Raw genomic sequence first — 18,388 nt, forward strand, 5'->3', positions numbered from 1 at the left:
TTAAACTGTTATGGTATTACTCAAGTACTCAGTATCAGCAAATACCCAAATGTAAGTACTTGTACTGAGAAAAAAAAGTGCTTGGTCTGAGAAAAAGTGGAATAAGTGCCTCCCTAATATATATATATATATATATATATATATATATATATATATAGAGATAGATTTTGTTATAAAAATAATGTTAATGGTATTTTTCCAATAACAGGCATCAGTAATGTAATAGGTATAAGTAGGCGTTATTTATGGTTGTGTTCCAAAATACTGTGAAGCAGGAATCTTCTACAAGACAGTAGACGTGACTCTCAGGGCGGTCTTACCCTGCTGGGTGTTGGGGTCCTGGGGGTAGGTCTCTCGGTCGTAGAGGAACGGGTGGTACCTCAGCACTCCATCCACCGTCCCCCCGGACGGCGTGCATGCCTTGAACTCAAACGTGTCTGCAGCCGAGTTTATGTAAAGTGTTTGCATGTCATTGTCCACCTCGCGCAGGTTCACCAGCCTGGGGCATCTGGGGGGCTTCTCTCGCAGGGAGATCTGCTCTCAAGACATTTCCGTGATATAGTCATTTGGAAAACACTTCTCCGGTGAGCCACATGGAGACGGGTCATGAGAGCGCCACAGTCACGAGTACGGCTTCATATGCAAGTGGTAGGGCTGTAACGATACACCAACTCACCATTCGGTTTGTATTACGATTTGTGACCCACGGTTCGATACATCCCACGATTTTTTTACATTTAAAAAGCAGTTTATCTAAACAACACTTATATAACGATTAACTTAATGTAACATTCAATAACAAATAATTTGGAACACTGAACAGATTTGACCAGAAAGAATACTATTAAAGTATAGCAAAATTAATAAATAAATAACCAAAGATTGCAGTTGGAGGATGCTTGCAGGTAGGCAAAAACCCTCAACTAGTTTTGTGCTTTAGCCTTATGTATTTCAAAATATTAATGTCAAATAAATTATAGTAATTTTAATAGTTTGGTAGCACTAACCACCAGCGTTCCCGTTAGAAAAATCAGTGCCAGTCAAAGTGACCTGCATAGGTTTAGTTTTCTGTCAAATATCCTATTATCGCTTCTTGTTAGGCTATGTAGCTTAAATAATGACATATTCAGGCCTTATAGAATGCAACACGTTTAATAGCCTAACTTTCAAATAGATGTGAAAAAACATGAACGTCTGATTCGCAATAACGAGGCATAGTGTTACAAGTAGCGCATGTGTGTGCGCGAGAATGGCTGTGTGTGTGTGTGTGTGTGTCGGTGAGTGACGTCAACGAGTGAGTTGAAGAGCAAGGAAGGCGAGCGGCAGCGTGTGTGTGGGTGTGTCTAGTGAAGAAACAAACAAGTCTGGTAGAATAAAATACCCAGCCTGTCAATAATCGGTGGCCGCTTCATTCCGACCTATAAGCAGACCAACTGCCGGTAAAAGCACACAAAACACTAGGGACAGGGATCACACAGGCTATTTTTGCGCGCTTGGCCCACTCTGGATAAATGTCGTTCATATCGCATATGAGGACTTCGCAGGCTGTGGAGAAGTGCAATCCTCCGTAGCCACGGAGCGCTGTCATCACAGAGAGGGCATCTCGTCGCAGACTTGCGGCATCGATAGGAGGAGCGGTGTTATTTAGACAGATTATTAGCAAATTTCAATCTGACAATTTGACCGGAGAGATACAATTTTGTCTGACATTAAATTGTTCTATTACCGGACAACGGAAACCCTGGCACTAACAGCTCATATCACGTGGCTGGATCTAGACTCGAGGATAATGAGATTAGAAAGGGCGTGCCGCACTGCTGCCATCTCACACCGCGAGACAGGTTCGTGGCTTTGAGTGTCGCGATTTCGGTTTCGATACGCATATCGTTACAGCCCTAGCAAGTGGTGAAAAAAAACCTGGTGGGTCTGGAACCAAAACTGTGTGGGATGGATAGCTGAACAGTGAGAGAAAGGATAGCGTTACCTCAATGTTGATGTTTGAATGCAGGGGGTGGACCAGGTCATTTCCATTGAGGCCGTGGATGTAGTAGTGATATATGTGGCTGTTGAGAAACGAAACACACAACACCCACCTCAGTGAACCTCCACTGAGGCTGAACTCCTGATGAGGATGTCAGGGGGAGCCAAGGGGAGCTCAGTGTGTGAGGTCTTACGCCAGCTCTCTGGTCCATTTGTCGAAGTCGTTCTTGAGGAGCCTGGCGTGTTGCGGAGGGATCCCGGTGATGACCACGGCCGTGAAGCTCCCCTTTTTCGTCTCCTCGGCGATCAGGTCATGGAGAAAGCACTCGCACTCCTTCTGGACGTGGGAGGAGTCCCCGACCTGTCCCGCGGAGGAAACGGGGTGTCAACACAGACATAGCCCAACCTGAAGGGACTCATAGAGCTCAACAGTCACTGTCCACTTTTTGCTCCGGTTCCTGTTGTTAATTTCACATTGGGGGAATTTGGGCTTGAGAGTTCTAGGAAGGAGGGAGGTCATGGTCACCAACAACATCAACTTTGGGATATTTGGGTATGAGAGGTATATATTCAGCAATGATGTATATGAAACGCACCCCACACTGTGGTACAAAGTGTTTTGAAGCTTAACCCTATTTCGGACGCGGATATCACATCAACACACACACACTCACACAGGCACACACACAAACACAGATCGTGGGGTTATTATATAGTGTATAGTATAGTGCTGTAGTGTTGTCATCAACATGGTACACTGCTTCATTCCGCGCCATATGGCAAAATCCTAGATGCACAATGTGAATGGGATATTCTCTCAATATGAACTGGATATTCTCTCTGTTATTGGCGATAATTTAGTATTCTCGTTTATCATGTTTGAATGATATTGTATTTTCATTGAATGATATGCCCTAAAAATAAAATTGGGTTAAGGGACAATCTAACCTTCCTGTTCTGGAGGAACCTGATTGGTTTACAGGGACAGCCTAACTTTCTGGTTCTGGAGGAACCTGATTGATTTATAAGGACAGCCTAACCTTCCGGTTCTGGAGGAACCTGATTGGTTTACAGGGACAGTCTAACATTCTGGTTCTGGAGTAACCTGATTGGTTTATAGGGACAGCCTAACCTTCCCGTTATGGAGGAACCTGATTGGTTTATAGGGACAGTCTAACCTTCCTGTTATGGATAAACCCGCTGTAGATGTCCTCGTTGTTCATTGCTTTGCTCTCAAAGTCTTCCTTGGAGAGAATCAGCTCATGAACGTCAGGAGAGCCTGTTGGCCTGGTGATCATCTGTCAACACAAACAACCACAGTTGAAAGAAACCAGGTGTGGTCTGGTGGTGTTCCTCCTTCCTTGTCACGGCCTGGTGGCAGTATTTACCCTGGTGGAGTTGCCAATATAGAAGATGGCTTGTTTTCCTCCCACTCCAAAGCAGGATATGTCACTGTTGATACTGCGTGAGACATCTTCCGGCCTTATGTAGCCTTGGCGGTCGCTGTGTTTAAGAAACCAAACCACATTGTCAAAACTTACTTAATGATGTTAGGAGAATTGGCTTTTTTTAAATTTGCTGATTTATCACCTTGGTTTGCCTCTTGCATTACTTAAGTGATATCACAATTTTTTCACAACAGGCATACAAAGCCGTGCTCTCTTGCAATCATCAAGCATGATGGTTCCGATAAGTGACGGTTCTGCTTTGACGAACACTCAACAGACGACCCGGCGGGAGGAACCAACCTTCTGAACTTGCCGTCTTCTCTGGTGTACTTGGAGAGGCGGTACACGGCCCAGTTGTTGAGCTGCTTGGAGGTCATGCCACTGCCGTTGTCTACAAAGACCACCGCTGGCTTGCCCAGCGTGTCATCAAACAGCTGTCACCGTGGCAACAAAAGTTGGTAGATATGAGCGAGGACGAGCGCCTAGAAGTTAACTGTTAACAGCTTTCCAACAGACTGGTTAACTCTATCAACATGGGTTACAATTGTTCAACAGCCTTGGGAAGAATGTAGTTGTGACCATCTTGAAGATAAGTAAGGACGTGGACTGCAGTCGTCCGACACTAACCAGTCGCAGCTCTATGGATCTCTCCCCCTGGCTGGACGCGGTGGCAGAGATTGAGTTGTCAATGAGTTCAGCCAAAGCGTAGGCTGGAGAAACATACGTTCTGGTTAGCAGCACACAAGCAGCACGTTAGCGTGTGATCAACTATGACCCATAGCGTAATCATACAATCAGGGAGGCAATGCTTCAAGTTCATTCGCCAAAGCAGGAGCTTTCATTTTAGATGAGACTAGATCAGCATCCTTAACTATTGGTCTGTGTCAGGTGAAATAGATAGCCCGGTATCACAGCATTCTAACTTTGTGAAACAAGTGAACAGGATATGAGCGTAGAGATAGTATCAAAACCAGGAGTCTTGGGTAAGTGGGTTTGCTGTTTTAAGCCCAATCGGGCAACTGCTGTTACAGCCATTTGTTATTATTCAGTGCCATCATAATACAAATATCTAATATCTAATGTCTATATCTAACCTGGTCGAGCAGGGTGGGTACACTGCCAGGGTTACGGGTTAAATTCCCACTGGGGCCACCCATGCACATGCTATTAACATATGCACTAATGGTACGGTAAGATTAAAGTGTCCCATCAAATGAAGATACACATTATAAAGGTACGTTTCAGTGGTCTTGATCCCCATGGTTACTCACGCAGGGCCATCTGTCCCTCACTGGCGTAGTACTCATACATGCCACTGCGGACCAGCGTGTCGTAGTGAGGCGTGAAGACGATTTGCTCTTGGGTTGCCGCCGGCAACTCCTGGTGCTCCGTCTGCATGAGGTGCAAAGTGTTTCCATCCTTGAGCTCCTCTGCAGAGCAACGACAAGGGAGAACTTTAAAGGGCCACCGTTTGACCGACCGGTGGGAGGACGGTGATGAGTATTAAGTGATTAATCATGTTACCAACGCCTTTAGGCTTCAAACACATGTCATAAGGGTGCAGGTAGGGGTTAGTCGGGGGGGCCTTGCTCTGGGATGCCTACAGGTAGAGTGTGGACATTGGGGATTGAACCCAGAACCTTTGTGTGGAGGTCAAACACCCTGACCACAAGACTGTCCTGCCACTTCGTTTCTAGGTATCAACTGTATTTTTTCATGGATTTGGAATGTAATTTCACCTGACGCAACACAAGGGTTAAGCATAAAGGAAATCAGCAACACAAAGAAATCATACTCACGGAATTTATCAAAGTCCAACACTGTTCTGTCAGTTGTTGTCAGGACAAACCTTTCTGTGGATGGTATGATGAGCACCTGCAGGAAATAAACACCACAGGAACCATCGTTACTTTAATCGAAGTGACATGTTACATGCTAATTCATGTTTCATTGATATCCTAAATAAAACTCAAATATAAAATGGTTGGATGGAGGGATGACGAGGGATGGATGGAATGAGCATTTATAAGAGATCGAATTCATTTATACAATGATATCAGGAATTACCAATAAATATCCGAAGGTATTTTGTGGGGGATGAGTCTCAGTTTGACGTCAAATCGCAATGACCTTCTTTTCAGAGGTAGAGTAGCATATAGAATATAGTAATCGTAGTAATGTTGTTTTGGTCAGTTTTATTAATCAATCATGAATTTAAGTTTTAAATTTGGGGAGGACCGTTGGAGCATCAGATCTCCAGTGCCTGAGTGTGTGATCATAGAGCTTTTGATTAAAGCTGACCTGGAGGCAGACAACCAAGGCTAGAACCTCAAGAAGGGTTTGTTGAGGAAGCCAACATGTGGCAGCTGGGGTCAATAGGCATTCAGCCAGCTGAGCCCCGTTACCAATCAAGGAACCTGGATCGAGGGAAACCAGTTACCTCTACAAATGTAGAAGGAGAAATAAATGACATGCCAGGTTTATACTTTCAATGTACTGGGTTTAAATGTGTTTGGAATAAGAAAAAAACGTCATATTCAGTTGTTTCCTTTGGGGGGGCCTGACGACCATGCCCTTTAGCCCACTATCTGAGCGAATGCCAGGCTAATCCCCCCAACTGCCCTGATGTTTGTTTGGTCCACATCTAACCAACGGCATAGAATCAAATGATAATCTTTGTGGTTGTAATGCTATATGCCCCTTTGAGGTCCTGTCGATAAAATAAGTAAATAAGCAGAGTGAGCAATATTATGCTTGGCTACTTAAAAGGAGAAATGCAGCCTTTAATTTTTTGACATGATCATAATTTAGTATAATAGTCAAGGGCAAATGTGTCAAACCCAATTCTAACCAAATTCATTCCTATCTCCTGTAACTGCACAACGATACCAAGCAATCACTACAACATGTCCTGTACATGGTGATGGGTGCATTGCTGCACCACCCACCCCTTCACGGCCACATTAAAGCATACGCTCTGCTTATTCAAAGACACACCTAGATGATATCCGACCACTAACTGTTTCCGCAGCAGTCTTTATATTGTATTCGGCAAGACAAGCCCACTGTCGCACATTCAGTCTGACTTTTTGTTATCAATCTTTTTAAAGCAGTAACTAGAGACTACCTGTTTTCTTGCAAATTCCTATGCAAACGAAGAAAGAAATAGAGGAAATTCATCTCAGTATACTTAATGGCAAATTCAGTTTTTAAAGCTTTCCAGAAGGATCTTTACAGGAAGGAAAGTCAACCTCATTTTCTCTAAATAGCTGTGCTGTGATATCAGGTGCATTGTGATTTTATTAGGCGTCATGTCACAAACAAACAAAATATTAATGTTCGTTATAGACTCACTATCCCCTTCAGTTTGATTTATTATTAAATAAGTATTCTTATTAAATAGTTAGTTGCTGCATCCCCTACTTTGGTATTCATTATTGTATAATGATATAGTTAAACTATATATATAAAACCCTACAACTTTTATAGTTTTTGGATGTGGCATAGCTTGAGTTTCACACCCCGGTCTAGGGCATCCAGTCAAAGTGATCTGGTGCAAACCGGTCGCACTGTCTAGCAGAAGAAAGTTGAAGCGAAGGTGGAAAATCTAATCAAAAGATCATATCATATGCCATGTTGTACATTGAAGACGCATGATGCAAGACCAGGGCCTAATCTGATCTAATGGTGGCACTAGAGATTTGTTGTTGTTAGGATAGAGTGTGGTGCGAATTTTTAGATTGAAACGATTAGCATAAATGTCGGCCATTGTGCGTTTCAGAAAAAGCAAGCCAAATATATTGTTATACATTTGTTCAAAATAAACAATTAGTACCATTAAGTATGCGTTTTTCTGTTATTAAAGTTATGTAATTTTTTGTTTGATATAAAGCCATAATTTGCCTCGGTTATAAATCGCAGAAATTGATTGTAGTCGAGGCCGCTGGTCTCCACTATGATGGCCTCTCCGTCGATGGAGCGCCGGTCGTACACGCTGATCCTCTTCTGGGCTCGTGTTTCTTCGAAGGGCGCCAAGAGTCGCGCATCGTCCGAGGTTCTCTCCAGCGACATGCTTGCCTTGTTGTGGACCTCAAACTATGAGCAAACAAAAAACAAGTCAGCCAGGTTGGACCGCGTGAAGGCGTCTACCGCGCTGGATAATGTACTCTGCTTAAAATGACTTAATACTTGGCACACACAGTGTCAAATGTTAAGTGTATAATAAATTGCTACAAATCCGTATTCTTCCTGGTCGAGTGACGAGTTACTCAAGAGTCAAGAATGCCCACCCCACAAACAAAAAACAACAAAAAGGGGGCGTGCCCCGGAGAAATGCCGGAAGAAAGCTGGGAGGTCTTCGACTTTCGATTCGGAAGTCTGGCGTCCGAGGATTGTGGAATGTGGAACACACCATGAGCTTAGCGCTGCATAGACGTCACTAAACACGGACTGGCTTCATGTTAATCATTATTTAGTGAAATTTCAATCAAGTTGAGACATGTCATTTCACCCTGGTTACACACGCACTCGATTATTTTGTTATAATCGAGTGCGCATGCGCCTCGGTAGGTTTGTTTCCCCGTTGACATGTGTTCGTGTTGGGGTGGTTGGGTCGTGGTTTGATCGAAAAATCATGTCTGTCGTAGTCCAGAACAAGAACGGGTGGGTTCTGGATCCTTGTTCCCTGATCGACCGAGGTCTATCCCGGTGTGTTCGGTGGAGAGGAGGACAGAACCAGGAGATTAAGTGTTGCTTTAGACGGCAATGCTTCGACGCCTTAAAACGACCATACGGTGCAAATAACTCAGGGAATGTAAATACGGATATCGACGCAAAGGATAGTTCACTAGTAAAACATTCAAGGGTAAGCATGTATGTTATAACAAGTGTGACATGACCATATGAAATGTGCACAAGCGATAACATAGTATGATGTTTAATAGGATTAAATTAGGCAAACTAGTTATTTGTTCACATACATCCATGTTCCAACTGGTTCAAACTAGCCGTTTACTTGTACTGCCGACAATAAACTATTCATTTATGCACAGAAAAGGAAGAGGAAACATGTTGATTTGAACCAAGGAGAGATCGATGCCCTTGCCTACCACGAAAAGGTACATTACTCTATGAATCATTTTGACATCTCAATGAAATCACCATGAAATAGATCCTCTCCATTATTTGATTTTAAACAATAATACAGTACAGTTGGCCATATTTAATTCTTCTGGACAGTTTCATGCTTTGAACTTTGTGTAAGTGGTGATTTTACATTAAGTGCAGGTCCGGGCTTTCATTCTGGAAGGGACCAAATGTTTAGTGGAGGCTGTGAGGCCACTTGGGTACCTGGATGACTCGTCGAGGGACGGCGAGGAAGTGGAACCTGTCCCCGTCCCGGACTGTAACCTGGCGGCGCTCTGCGACATGGCTAAACGGCTCCCTCTAGCGGACGAACAGGATAAAGACGATGATGACTACGTGGTAGATGTCCCAGTCCAATTCCTCCCCGCAGAAGGTGTCTGTAGCACGTCACACCTCGACCTGTTCTCAAAGATAACGGAGAGTAAGGCTGACTCGGCTATGGCGGTGACCTTAATGGGAGCCGATTACATCATACCACCACGTACAAGCTTCCTGCTGTCGGACTTCACCAGAATACAGCCTCTCGTTCACTGTGAGTACGTTACTATCTGTACACGTCTGTACAGTACTATGTTTACACTCTTACTATGTGTACACTCCTGCAAAGTCTACACTCTTGCACGGTTTACACTCCTGCTATGAGTACCCTCCTGTGAGAAGTGCCCTCCTGTGAGAAGTGCACTCCTGTGTCATGAAGGTTTGGGAGTTTTTGTCCTGTAGTTTAAATTGTTCGTCTTCCCTGGTTTGGAATCGAAGTTTCCCCCAAACACCAAGACGCACATTCCTTGCATTCGATATTTACTTGACTTCTTGTTTCCGGCACAGATGGGAAGAAGTTTGACCTGATCGTTGTGGACCCGCCGTGGGAGAACAAGTCTGTGCAAAGAAGTGGAAGGTAAACAAATGATTTCACTTGGCCAAAGAGGAGAATAGTATTGAACAAGACTAGATTGTCCAGCCTGGGCCAGACTGCTTTTCGCCTGACCTCTGAGCCAATTAAAACAGTATGTTGCAGACAGCTGCAGACCACAGAAAACCATTGCATGCATAACGTTTTATTTGATTTCAGCAGTGATAATTCTTCTGTTTCTAATTACTGTTGAAAACTGGGCAATATTCACCATTCTCCCAGCCCTTGTTTGCCACAGCAGGCTGTGTTCTGATTTGCTGGTGTTCATGTCCTGTTCTCTTAAAGGTATAGTAGCCTCCCCTCCACACAGCTGAAACAACTTCCTGTTCCTCTGCTTGCCGCCCCCGGTTGCTTGGTGGTTACCTGGCTTACCAACAAACCCAGCCTCCTGCGCTTCGTGCGTGATCAGCTGTACCCCCACTGGGGGGTCCAGGTCGTGGCGGAATGGTTCTGGGTCAAGGTGAGCAGCCAATCACAACAGGGCAGAGCCAGGATGGACAAAGAGGTGTTAGGCTGGAGATGAACTGAATAAACCATAAATAGATGGGCATATCTAGACCTCGCCACTCCTCCTTCTGTCTTTTCCCTTCTGTCTTTGACCCTGACTGTTTCTGTCCCAGAAACTGTCCCTGTCGCCGCTGTCTCTCGCTACCTCTATAACTGCCTCTCTCTCTCTCGCCCATTTGATTACTTATAGTCCTATCTATCTGTATTACTATCCCTCCATGTCTATTACTATCTCTATAATCTCTCTATCTCCATCTCTCTTATATTTCTGTCCCTCTCTCCGTCCACCTCTGTGAACATCCCTTCCTGCATCTCTCGCCCCTCCAGGTGACCACAGCAGGAGAGTACGTTTTCCCGCTGGACTCTCCTCACAAGAAGCCCTACGAGGTTCTCCTCCTTGGACGTTGCACACCTCCCTCATCCTCACCTCCTCCCTCACCCCGCCGCACGCAGCCACCCTCCCATGCTGCCTCAACCCCACATCCTACCCCACCCTCACCCCCACTCCCAGATCCTCCTCCGTCCTCTGATCTAGATCCTCCGTCAGATCCACGTTCCCCGGACCCCCAACGCAGGTTTGTGGGGAGTTTTATGGAAGCGGCACGTCTACCACACTGATTTATTATAAACTTGGGGATTTGTTTAAATTTGTGACATCACAAGTGGACTAAAGTGAATCTTCATTCAGCAGGCACTTTTATACAAAGCCTCTTGCATTGAATTCCGATCTGTGTCCTTAGGTGGTAGGTAGGAGTCGAGGTTTCCTGCTTAAGCGGGCCACAGGCTGGCTGAGGTTTTGGCAGGGGGGTAACGCCGTAACAGTCCCAACCATAGTGTGAAACTAGACTATCCTGTTTTCCAGGGTATCCTAGCTTAACTCGTAGCTCTCGGCACACATGGTGCTCAACATGAGGTGCATAAAACTTTTGGGTTCTGGGTGTGTGTTATTTTGGAATACTGTTCTGGGTCATTTGGAGCAAACTTGACGTTGTGTCTTGTAGCAACAGCAGACCTCAAGAGAAGATTGAAGAGCTTCCTGTGGACAATGGTCGCCTCCTCGTGAGTGTCCCGTCGGTGTTCCACTCTCAGAAGCCCTCTCTCTCCGGTAAGGCTCTCCCGGGGGCTTCACCACGATCTGTGCTCTACAAGAGATATGCTTTTAACCGCCACTAGAGGGCAGTGTAGCTGCATTAATATCATTAATGTGTTCTAGAATTGTGCAAAAAAACAAGACTGAAGACTCATTGCCTCGTGGTCATGGAAAAATAACCTCTTCAGTTTTAATTAATACTCTATTTATTTGTACTTTTATGCATCCCCGGTTCACTCCTTGACCTGACTGACTGGAAAGGTTAATTTACTTCTTGGGAACTTTTGATACATTTAACATAAGGGACTAGCTTCGCATCATTGATTAGTTGCACACTATAGATTAGTTCTGCAACATTGACTTGTTTATTCCTTTGATATATATTCCTTTTCTTTCACTTCCATGGATCGTGGCTTGACTGCAGGAAGCTGCGTCGATAGGGGGGAGGGTGGGATGGCCTTGGCGGATATATGAATGTGAAGAACATGCGTGACGTCAGTCATGAGGGGTGGTGTTGGAGGGAGAGACATCAGGAGATGTGTATCCGTCGCAGTCTTTGCTACAATAGGTGCGCATTTTAATAGATCTCTCTTCGTCATCCGGCGAGGAGAATGATGGCTAAAGTCGAAAGAATAAGTTATGTGTGTTATTTTCGGAAAGTCTCTGCTGAGATCCATTATGAGCCTATGGGATCTGTTAGTCTGGGTTAGCATGGTCTGTTAGTCTGGGTTAGCATGGTCCGTTAGTCAGGGTTAGAATGTGTCTGTTAGTCAGGGTTAGTTTGTGTCAGTATGGGTTCATTTTATTTGAACAGCTAGGTTACTAAAATATGAATGTTTTATTGAGCTTACAGAAGTAAACCTAGATACACCAAAGCACTAGCACTGTGGTGTATCTAGCCTGTGGTATATCCAGCCTGTTCGGGTCTGAAACTGGGGTTCTCCGTCACTCTGGCTGCAGAATAGATCGACGGTGGTGGTGCTGGTGGTGGATGCCTTGTCAGTAAATGTCAGGGGGAAGGGAGGCTCGGTGCTCCGGCCCCTGCAGGGGGTCTTAGGTGAAATGCCAGCAGACATGAAGTTAACCACAGTGGACTGGGGAGGACCACCAGCACCGCCCTTCTCCTGGGACCCCTGGAGGGTTCAGCCTTCAGCCTTTAGATCCAACTTCAGCCCTGGACCTCTAAGCCCTGACACCTCACCCAACCTAGCCAACGAAAGAGTTACGAAGGAGATGGGAGATGGAGGCTGTGAAGCCCCAACCCTGTGGGGGAAGAGGAGGAGGACTCAGGATGGAGATTAGTCTGGAGGGTCAAGTCAAGTCACTTTTATTTATATAGCACATTTAAATACAACAGGAGTTGACCCAAAGCGCTTTACATCGACAGAAGTCAGGGTTGGGCAGGACAGTTGATGAAAGGGGCCCAGGAATACACAGGTCTTGACTAAAAAAGAAATGCATAAAATAAGTAGAAAGAGAGCAATACAAGTAGTAAGAACAAGGTTAAGGGTGTTATGGGTTGTTAAAAGCAAGAGTGAAAAGGTACGTCTTTAAATTAGACTTAAAACTGTTAAGTGTGGTAGAGGACTTGATGTGGGGCTGAAGGGGTTTCCATAGGTTTGGGCCAGCGACAGAGAATGCCCGGCCACCTTTCGTTTTAAGATGTGTACGGCGGACAGATAGGAGCTGTTGTGGATGACCGGGTCGACCTGGAGGTGGATTGTGGGGAAAGCATTTCAGCCATATTAAGGGGGTGCTGAGCCATTAAGAGCTTTAAAAACAAAGAGTAAAATCTTAAAATCAATTCTGAATTTGACAGGGAGCCAGTGCAGCAGGCAGGTTGTCATGTCTATTCTAGGACAACAAGAAGTAGTTGTAGTTATGGCCGTGAAATGCTTGAATGTAATGCAATCACAACCATGTGACTTCACTAAATAAAGTAGTGCAGAGTAGGTGAACTGAACTGTACTGTAGATAGAAGTGTTGTGTCCAATGTCCTCTGCCTTGTGTTTCGTCCTCTATGCCTTCATCAAAAGATAGACGAAGACCTGTCAGATATGCTGCTTCCACATCTGTCTGTCTTTCTGTCTGTCTGGGTCTCTCTCTCTCTCTCTCTCTCTCTCTCTCTCTCTCTCTCTCTCTCTCTCTCTCTCTCTCTCCCCCCCCCCCCCGCATCATTATTATGCAACGCAGTGAAATGTAAACTTCTCTGTGGCTCATGATCCAGCTTAAGGACTAGGCTAGGTTTCATCACTACCACACTGAAATGGGCAATACCTCCTGCCTACCTCGTAGTGTACACGGTGGGCAGAGTCAGAGTGCCGCCGAGTGCCTTCCATCTTTTCAAAGGAAAGTAACCGCACATCGAGGAGATGACCACCATCAACCCCTTGTCATCGACCCAGTGGATGGTCGGGGAAGCCACTTGTATAAACGAAACACTGGTGAACTTGATCTGCCATGGAGATTGTGCTGCTCCCATTTGCATGTTGAAGGTGTCCGCTGCCGCTAGCTGGGGCCCCCAGGTGAACCTAGGCTCCTCCCCGGGAGTGACATCCCTCTGTGCAGAACAGCGACTCCCCTCACCCCCCCCCCCCCCCTAAGGCTAGCCCCCAGCCAGATGGTCTCAAACAGCAGTTATGCTTTGAATGTAAATGATGGAATGTTGAGCTCCATTAGAGTTATTATAATGTTTAATTATCAATGCTTCCCTTAACACCTGAGCCACAGGTGTTCTGCCATCCTCCGCCAGGATGGAGTGTATACATTAGATCGGTGCTGTATTGATCTTTCCCAGTCCGTTCATTCCAGAACTAGTTTATCTGAAATTCTCGTCTCCATATTTTTTTTATTGTTTATTTGAATAGGGACGGATCCAGAAGCGTGAGTCAGACATCCGATGTTTGCATCGTAGTATTTCTAGACAAAGACTTATTTACGACACTTGTCCCTTGTTAATTGGGCGGGCTAGCTAACAAGCTTCTCTTAACTCAGAATTAGTGGGGGGGGAAGCTCCCCCTGTCTGTACCGGGATGGATCACTGTGACAGAACCACAGCCTCAACACTGAGACTGTTCTGAAATAAGAAACTAAAGATCTTTTAGTTCAGTTCTGGGACGAGTGGAACTTCTTCTGAGAGATGTGGAGGAGGGAGACGGGGGGGGGGGAGACCGGGGGGGGGGGGGGGGGGGGGGGGGGGGGGAGAGATGGGGAAGGGCAAAGGGCTGTCATCGGTCATGCTGTCGGCTGCGTGTTGTTTGAGGGCATGTAGGCGTGGACGGGAAGGTGTGCGAGTGAGCTGGCAGAGGTGCGTGGGAGCAGGGAGAGATATGTCAGGTGAGCACATCCTGTGACGACCTTGTGCACGGGCTGAAGGTTCATTGATTAGATTAATCAATTATCCCGCGCTGCAACAAGGGACTCAAGAACCTAGGAAGTATGACGGTAGACTAAGAACAGCAGGCTGAGCGCAGCCCTTTCTGTTTTACAACAAAAGTATCATACTCCCACCTGATAGCCTACTGGTGATTCACTTTTTTTCTTTGTCTCTCCATCTCTTTTTCTCAACCTCTTTGTTTCTCTGACTGCCACACCTCTCTCCCTCTCTGTCTGACTGTCTCGCTCGCACGACCTCACTCTTTCTCTTTCATGCTCGCACAACCTCGCTCTCTCCAAATCTGTCACACTCTCGCTCTTTCTCTCCCTCTCTGTCTCGCTCTCTCTCTTTCTCCCTCTCTGTCTCTCTCTCTCTGTCTCTCCATCTCTCCGTCTCGCTCGCCCTCTCTGTGTGTATTAGAGGTACTGAGGCCCTATATGGGGCCCAGGGCCCGTCGTCTGGAGCTGTTTGCCAGGAGCCTGCAGCCGGGCTGGACCAGCTGGGGCAACGAGGTCCTCAAGTTCCAGCACGCAGCGTACCACCACCTGAGCTCCTCTAGCAGCCCCGCGGACGCTTCCTGTGGCGAGAAGACGTGACCGTGCACAGATTCAGCCTCGCCAACGCAACGTCACCACAGGCCCCTCCTCCATTCAACAGACCTTCCTCCTTCTTAACAGGCCCCTCCCCGTCCTCAACATACTCCTCCCCCTTCTCAACAGACCCCTCCCCATTCCCAACAGACCCCCGTCCTCAACAAACCCCTCCCCCTTCCTGACAGACCCTCCCCCTTTTCAACAGGCCCCTCCCCGTCCGCCACAGACTCCTCCCCCTTCTCAAAAGACCCCTCCCTGTCCTCAACAGACCCCTCCCTGTCCTCACCCCTCCTTCATCCCCATAATGGCAACGGTGTCCACAGGTCTCCCTGGCACCTTGGTACCCCTGTTCTCCATTTGGGAGCAGTGGTGTCATTTTCTTCACCCTTGCTATCCTAATCAGAAACATAGCCGAGATGAAAGTGAATTTTTTGTGGAACATGGATCGAGGTTGGAATTTTGATTTAAGTTCCTGTTTTATCATCCCATTTATCGGCTCCCCTCCCTGATGCTTGCATCATTGGACGTTTGATGATTTCTATTTCAAGCTGTTTATTGGAAGACGTGTTTTGTGTCTTTAGCAATAGAGAAGTAAAACATTTTTATATTAAGATGTGCGTCATTGATTTTTCACTTTTGAGTATTTCAGATCTGCATCATGATATTATTTAGATATAGAGCTCCAGGACTGTAACGCAAGTGTTGTACACTTCCTTGTTATTTGGGTAACCGTTCTGCCTTTGGTGTTATGGTGCATAACACGTCGGACTCTCGTCTCTGGTATTTCTACAACGAGACTCGTAGTGGGGGTTATCTGAGCCATGGTTGCGAATGAATTGGGGGGCGGGAACTTTGGCTTTGACTCCCTCAAGAACATGAACCACGACATGGAGGAGAAAGGGATTGTTGGCGGCGAATGTCTCCCGCTTGAGCCCCGCTTCCCGCTGCCGAGGGACCACCGCCTCGGCGCTGCAGGAGGCGGAGGTGCCTAAGCGCTGCCCGGCAACAATCCCTTTCTCCTTCTTGTCGCAGTTCAGTCTACTTCAAATTGATGTGGACGTGGAAGAACCAGGAACGTCGGAGAAGCCAACGCGGTCGTTTGAGATTCATAATATCGGCTCACACAGCTTTTGGCCGTGATAATATATATTATATGATATACATATCTATGTAGGCTATATGATATTATTTAGATATAGAGCTCCAGGACTGTTCTAGAATATTTACAGAACACGGCTAAAGGCTGTGTGTGCCTCGCTGTTGCGATGCATCCACTGTAAAAAGAGCGCATGGTACCGTGGATGCAAGCTGCTCAGGGCCACACCCCCACCCTCCTCCTTGACCCGCCCTTGCTTCGCGTTGTGCCGGCGAAACGCACATTTCTTGTCGCGTTGTGCCGGCGAAATGCACACTTCTTGGACCCCTGCATAACTGCTTGCAGTTCTAGTTTGCATTATAGCTACAGACACCAAAACAGAGCATTTGGGGGAAGCTCAATGTGCGACTGGCTCGGAGTGGCTGTAACTCTGCACCACGGCTGAATTTCTGCAACGTCTTTGAATACTGTGTTAGTGGCCCACTAATACCTATATTAACGCATCCATAAAATAGCATGTCATGGCACCTTTAACAAATTTACAATACGATTGATGCATTTTAATGCTAATTCATCATTCTATTTTCTTCTACTGTCATTTGGAGATAATCAGTTTTCCCAGTATTAATTTAACTCAAACAATATGTATCTAATCTGAAATCCAAACAAACTAGATCAAATTAAGTCCTGTGCGAAGATTTAAAATGCGGTACTACATTTGGACTTGAAACTCTGATTAGCTGTATGCCAGCCTAGCAATTGTTTTCGGATATTACTGAACAAAATGGCCAACTCTAAAACCTAACCTATGCCTTTACTCAATTGGTTAGGCATGGCTTTCTCCTGCATTCACACGTTTTAATGTCTTCATTTAAAGTCTGGTTTATAGACCACTTGGAAATGTACTCCCAACACAACATGCGTGTACCATTTCCAAGGGGGTCTGTTCAAAGTACAACGTAAAAAGTCTTTCAACAGAAAAGGTAATGACTCACTGGAGTTCATCCTTAACTTTGTCCAAATGTTCCAACACGTGTTATTTATCCAATAATGGATCTAATGGTTGTTATTGTTGCTATAGTTTGGAGAATAAATGGTCCGTCATAAATGCACATTCATAAATGAATGATTAGTTTCTGGATAACAGAAAATCCTATGGATTGGTGGCTCTGACTATAAAGGCCTGGCTCTGTGGGTGAAGACTTGTTTGTTTGGGTGCCAGACAGTGGACGTGTCCTTGTAAACGTCCTCTAATAGCAGCGGAAATCTACTGAAGCGAATTAACTGTGGTGAAAACCGAGAGGAAATGTATACCACGTAATTCTTTAAACATTGCATTGATTGTCACTGAACAGTTCTTTTCGCATTCTCTCTCTTCTCTCTCTCTCTCTCTCTCTCTCTCTCCCCCCTCTCACATTCCCACCCTCTCCCCGCTCTCTCACTCACCTTTCTCCCTCCATCTCTCCCTGAATAGACCTGCTCTTTATTCCTAATTTATGATCAGTGCATAGTGCAGCCAATCCACTGCAATGATGTCAGGGTGGTCATTAGGTGTCTGTTCTCTAGGCGCCTGTCTCCCCCCCTCCTCACCCCTCCTACCCCCCCCCCCCCCCCCCCCCCCCCCCCTCCTCACCCCTCCCCCCCACCTCTCAGATGCAACCGGAAAAGAGGAAGCATTATTCTTGATTAGAACTGATTGATAAATATGGTCCATTTCTGTACTTTTCTTTTCATAAGGTTGTGTCTGCATCCCCTTACGGTCTATACTACTATACTTTCTTATGGACCCTATCTTTTTGGATTTCAATGGATTCATTGTTTGATTATAACTTGATCATCTGATTAGGATTGTAATATCAGGTTCAACTCTATATATGTAAAATGCTGCTCTAAATAGTTAAGTCAACAAGTGTCTGCCTCACAGGACACCAGCAGCCTCCTGATTATTACCCACTACTGTCCACTCTCGACTCTGGTAGTGAGTCATCAATCCCTCCCAGAGGCGGGGAGGAGAAGAGAGCTATACCGTCCTCAAGAGGAGAGGATTAGAGAGTCAAACCTCCCTACAAGAGGAGAAGAGGAGTAGAGAGTCAGCTCCCACCCAGAGAGAGGAGAGGAGGAGTAGAGAGTCAAAGCTCCCACCCAGGGAGAGGAGAAGAGGAGTAGAGAGTCACAGCTCCCACCCAGAGGAGTAGAGAGTAACACCTCCCACCCAGAGGAGAGGAGGAGTAGAGAGTCACAGC

The 18,388-nt window shown here is 46.0% G+C and overlaps 2 protein-coding genes across 6 annotated transcripts in view; one reads left to right on the top strand and one right to left on the bottom strand.

Annotated features, from left to right (window-relative positions):
- Positions 1 to 7,728, bottom strand: part of smchd1 (structural maintenance of chromosomes flexible hinge domain containing 1) — a 32,571-nt gene extending 24,843 nt beyond the window's left edge. For 2 of the 3 annotated variants that reach the window (XM_030348742.1, XM_030348740.1), the window contains exons 1-10: positions 7,332 to 7,728; positions 5,228 to 5,303; positions 4,700 to 4,858; positions 4,056 to 4,138; positions 3,729 to 3,862; positions 3,369 to 3,483; positions 3,159 to 3,278; positions 2,175 to 2,341; positions 1,985 to 2,063; positions 321 to 534 (exon numbers count right to left, since the gene is read on the bottom strand). In XM_030348742.1, coding sequence (XP_030204602.1) covers positions 321 to 534; positions 1,985 to 2,063; positions 2,175 to 2,341; positions 3,159 to 3,278; positions 3,369 to 3,483; positions 3,729 to 3,862; positions 4,056 to 4,138; positions 4,700 to 4,858; positions 5,228 to 5,303; positions 7,332 to 7,499 — 1,315 coding nt within the window. In that variant the 5' untranslated portion in view covers positions 7,500 to 7,728. The remainder of the gene's footprint in view (positions 1 to 320; positions 535 to 1,984; positions 2,064 to 2,174; positions 2,342 to 3,158; positions 3,279 to 3,368; positions 3,484 to 3,728; positions 3,863 to 4,055; positions 4,139 to 4,699; positions 4,859 to 5,227; positions 5,304 to 7,331) is intronic. The other variant, XM_030348741.1, reaches the window with a different exon arrangement.
- Positions 7,729 to 7,805: 77 nt separating this feature from the next.
- mettl4 (methyltransferase 4, N6-adenosine) lies at positions 7,806 to 15,660 on the top strand. 3 transcript variants are annotated; one of them, XM_030348818.1, is made up of 8 exons: positions 7,806 to 8,292; positions 8,480 to 8,545; positions 8,710 to 9,105; positions 9,399 to 9,468; positions 9,769 to 9,943; positions 10,318 to 10,565; positions 10,992 to 11,095; positions 14,877 to 15,660. In XM_030348818.1, the coding sequence occupies exons 3-8, from the start codon at positions 8,856 to 8,858 to the stop codon at positions 15,050 to 15,052; spliced, it is 1,023 nt and encodes a 340-aa protein (XP_030204678.1). In that variant the 5' UTR covers positions 7,806 to 8,292; positions 8,480 to 8,545; positions 8,710 to 8,855; the 3' UTR covers positions 15,053 to 15,660. The 3 variants fall into 3 exon arrangements, with proteins under 3 accessions (XP_030204678.1, XP_030204677.1, XP_030204676.1); XM_030348817.1 differs by having other exon boundaries at positions 8,715 to 9,105; positions 10,998 to 11,095; XM_030348816.1 differs by having other exon boundaries at positions 7,807 to 8,292; positions 8,715 to 9,105.
- Positions 15,661 to 18,388: the final 2,728 nt, after the last annotated feature.

The sequence above is a fragment of the Gadus morhua genome, chromosome 23, assembly GCF_902167405.1.
Source record: "Gadus morhua chromosome 23, gadMor3.0, whole genome shotgun sequence".
In the NCBI taxonomy this organism is placed as follows: Eukaryota; Metazoa; Chordata; class Actinopteri; order Gadiformes; family Gadidae; genus Gadus; species Gadus morhua.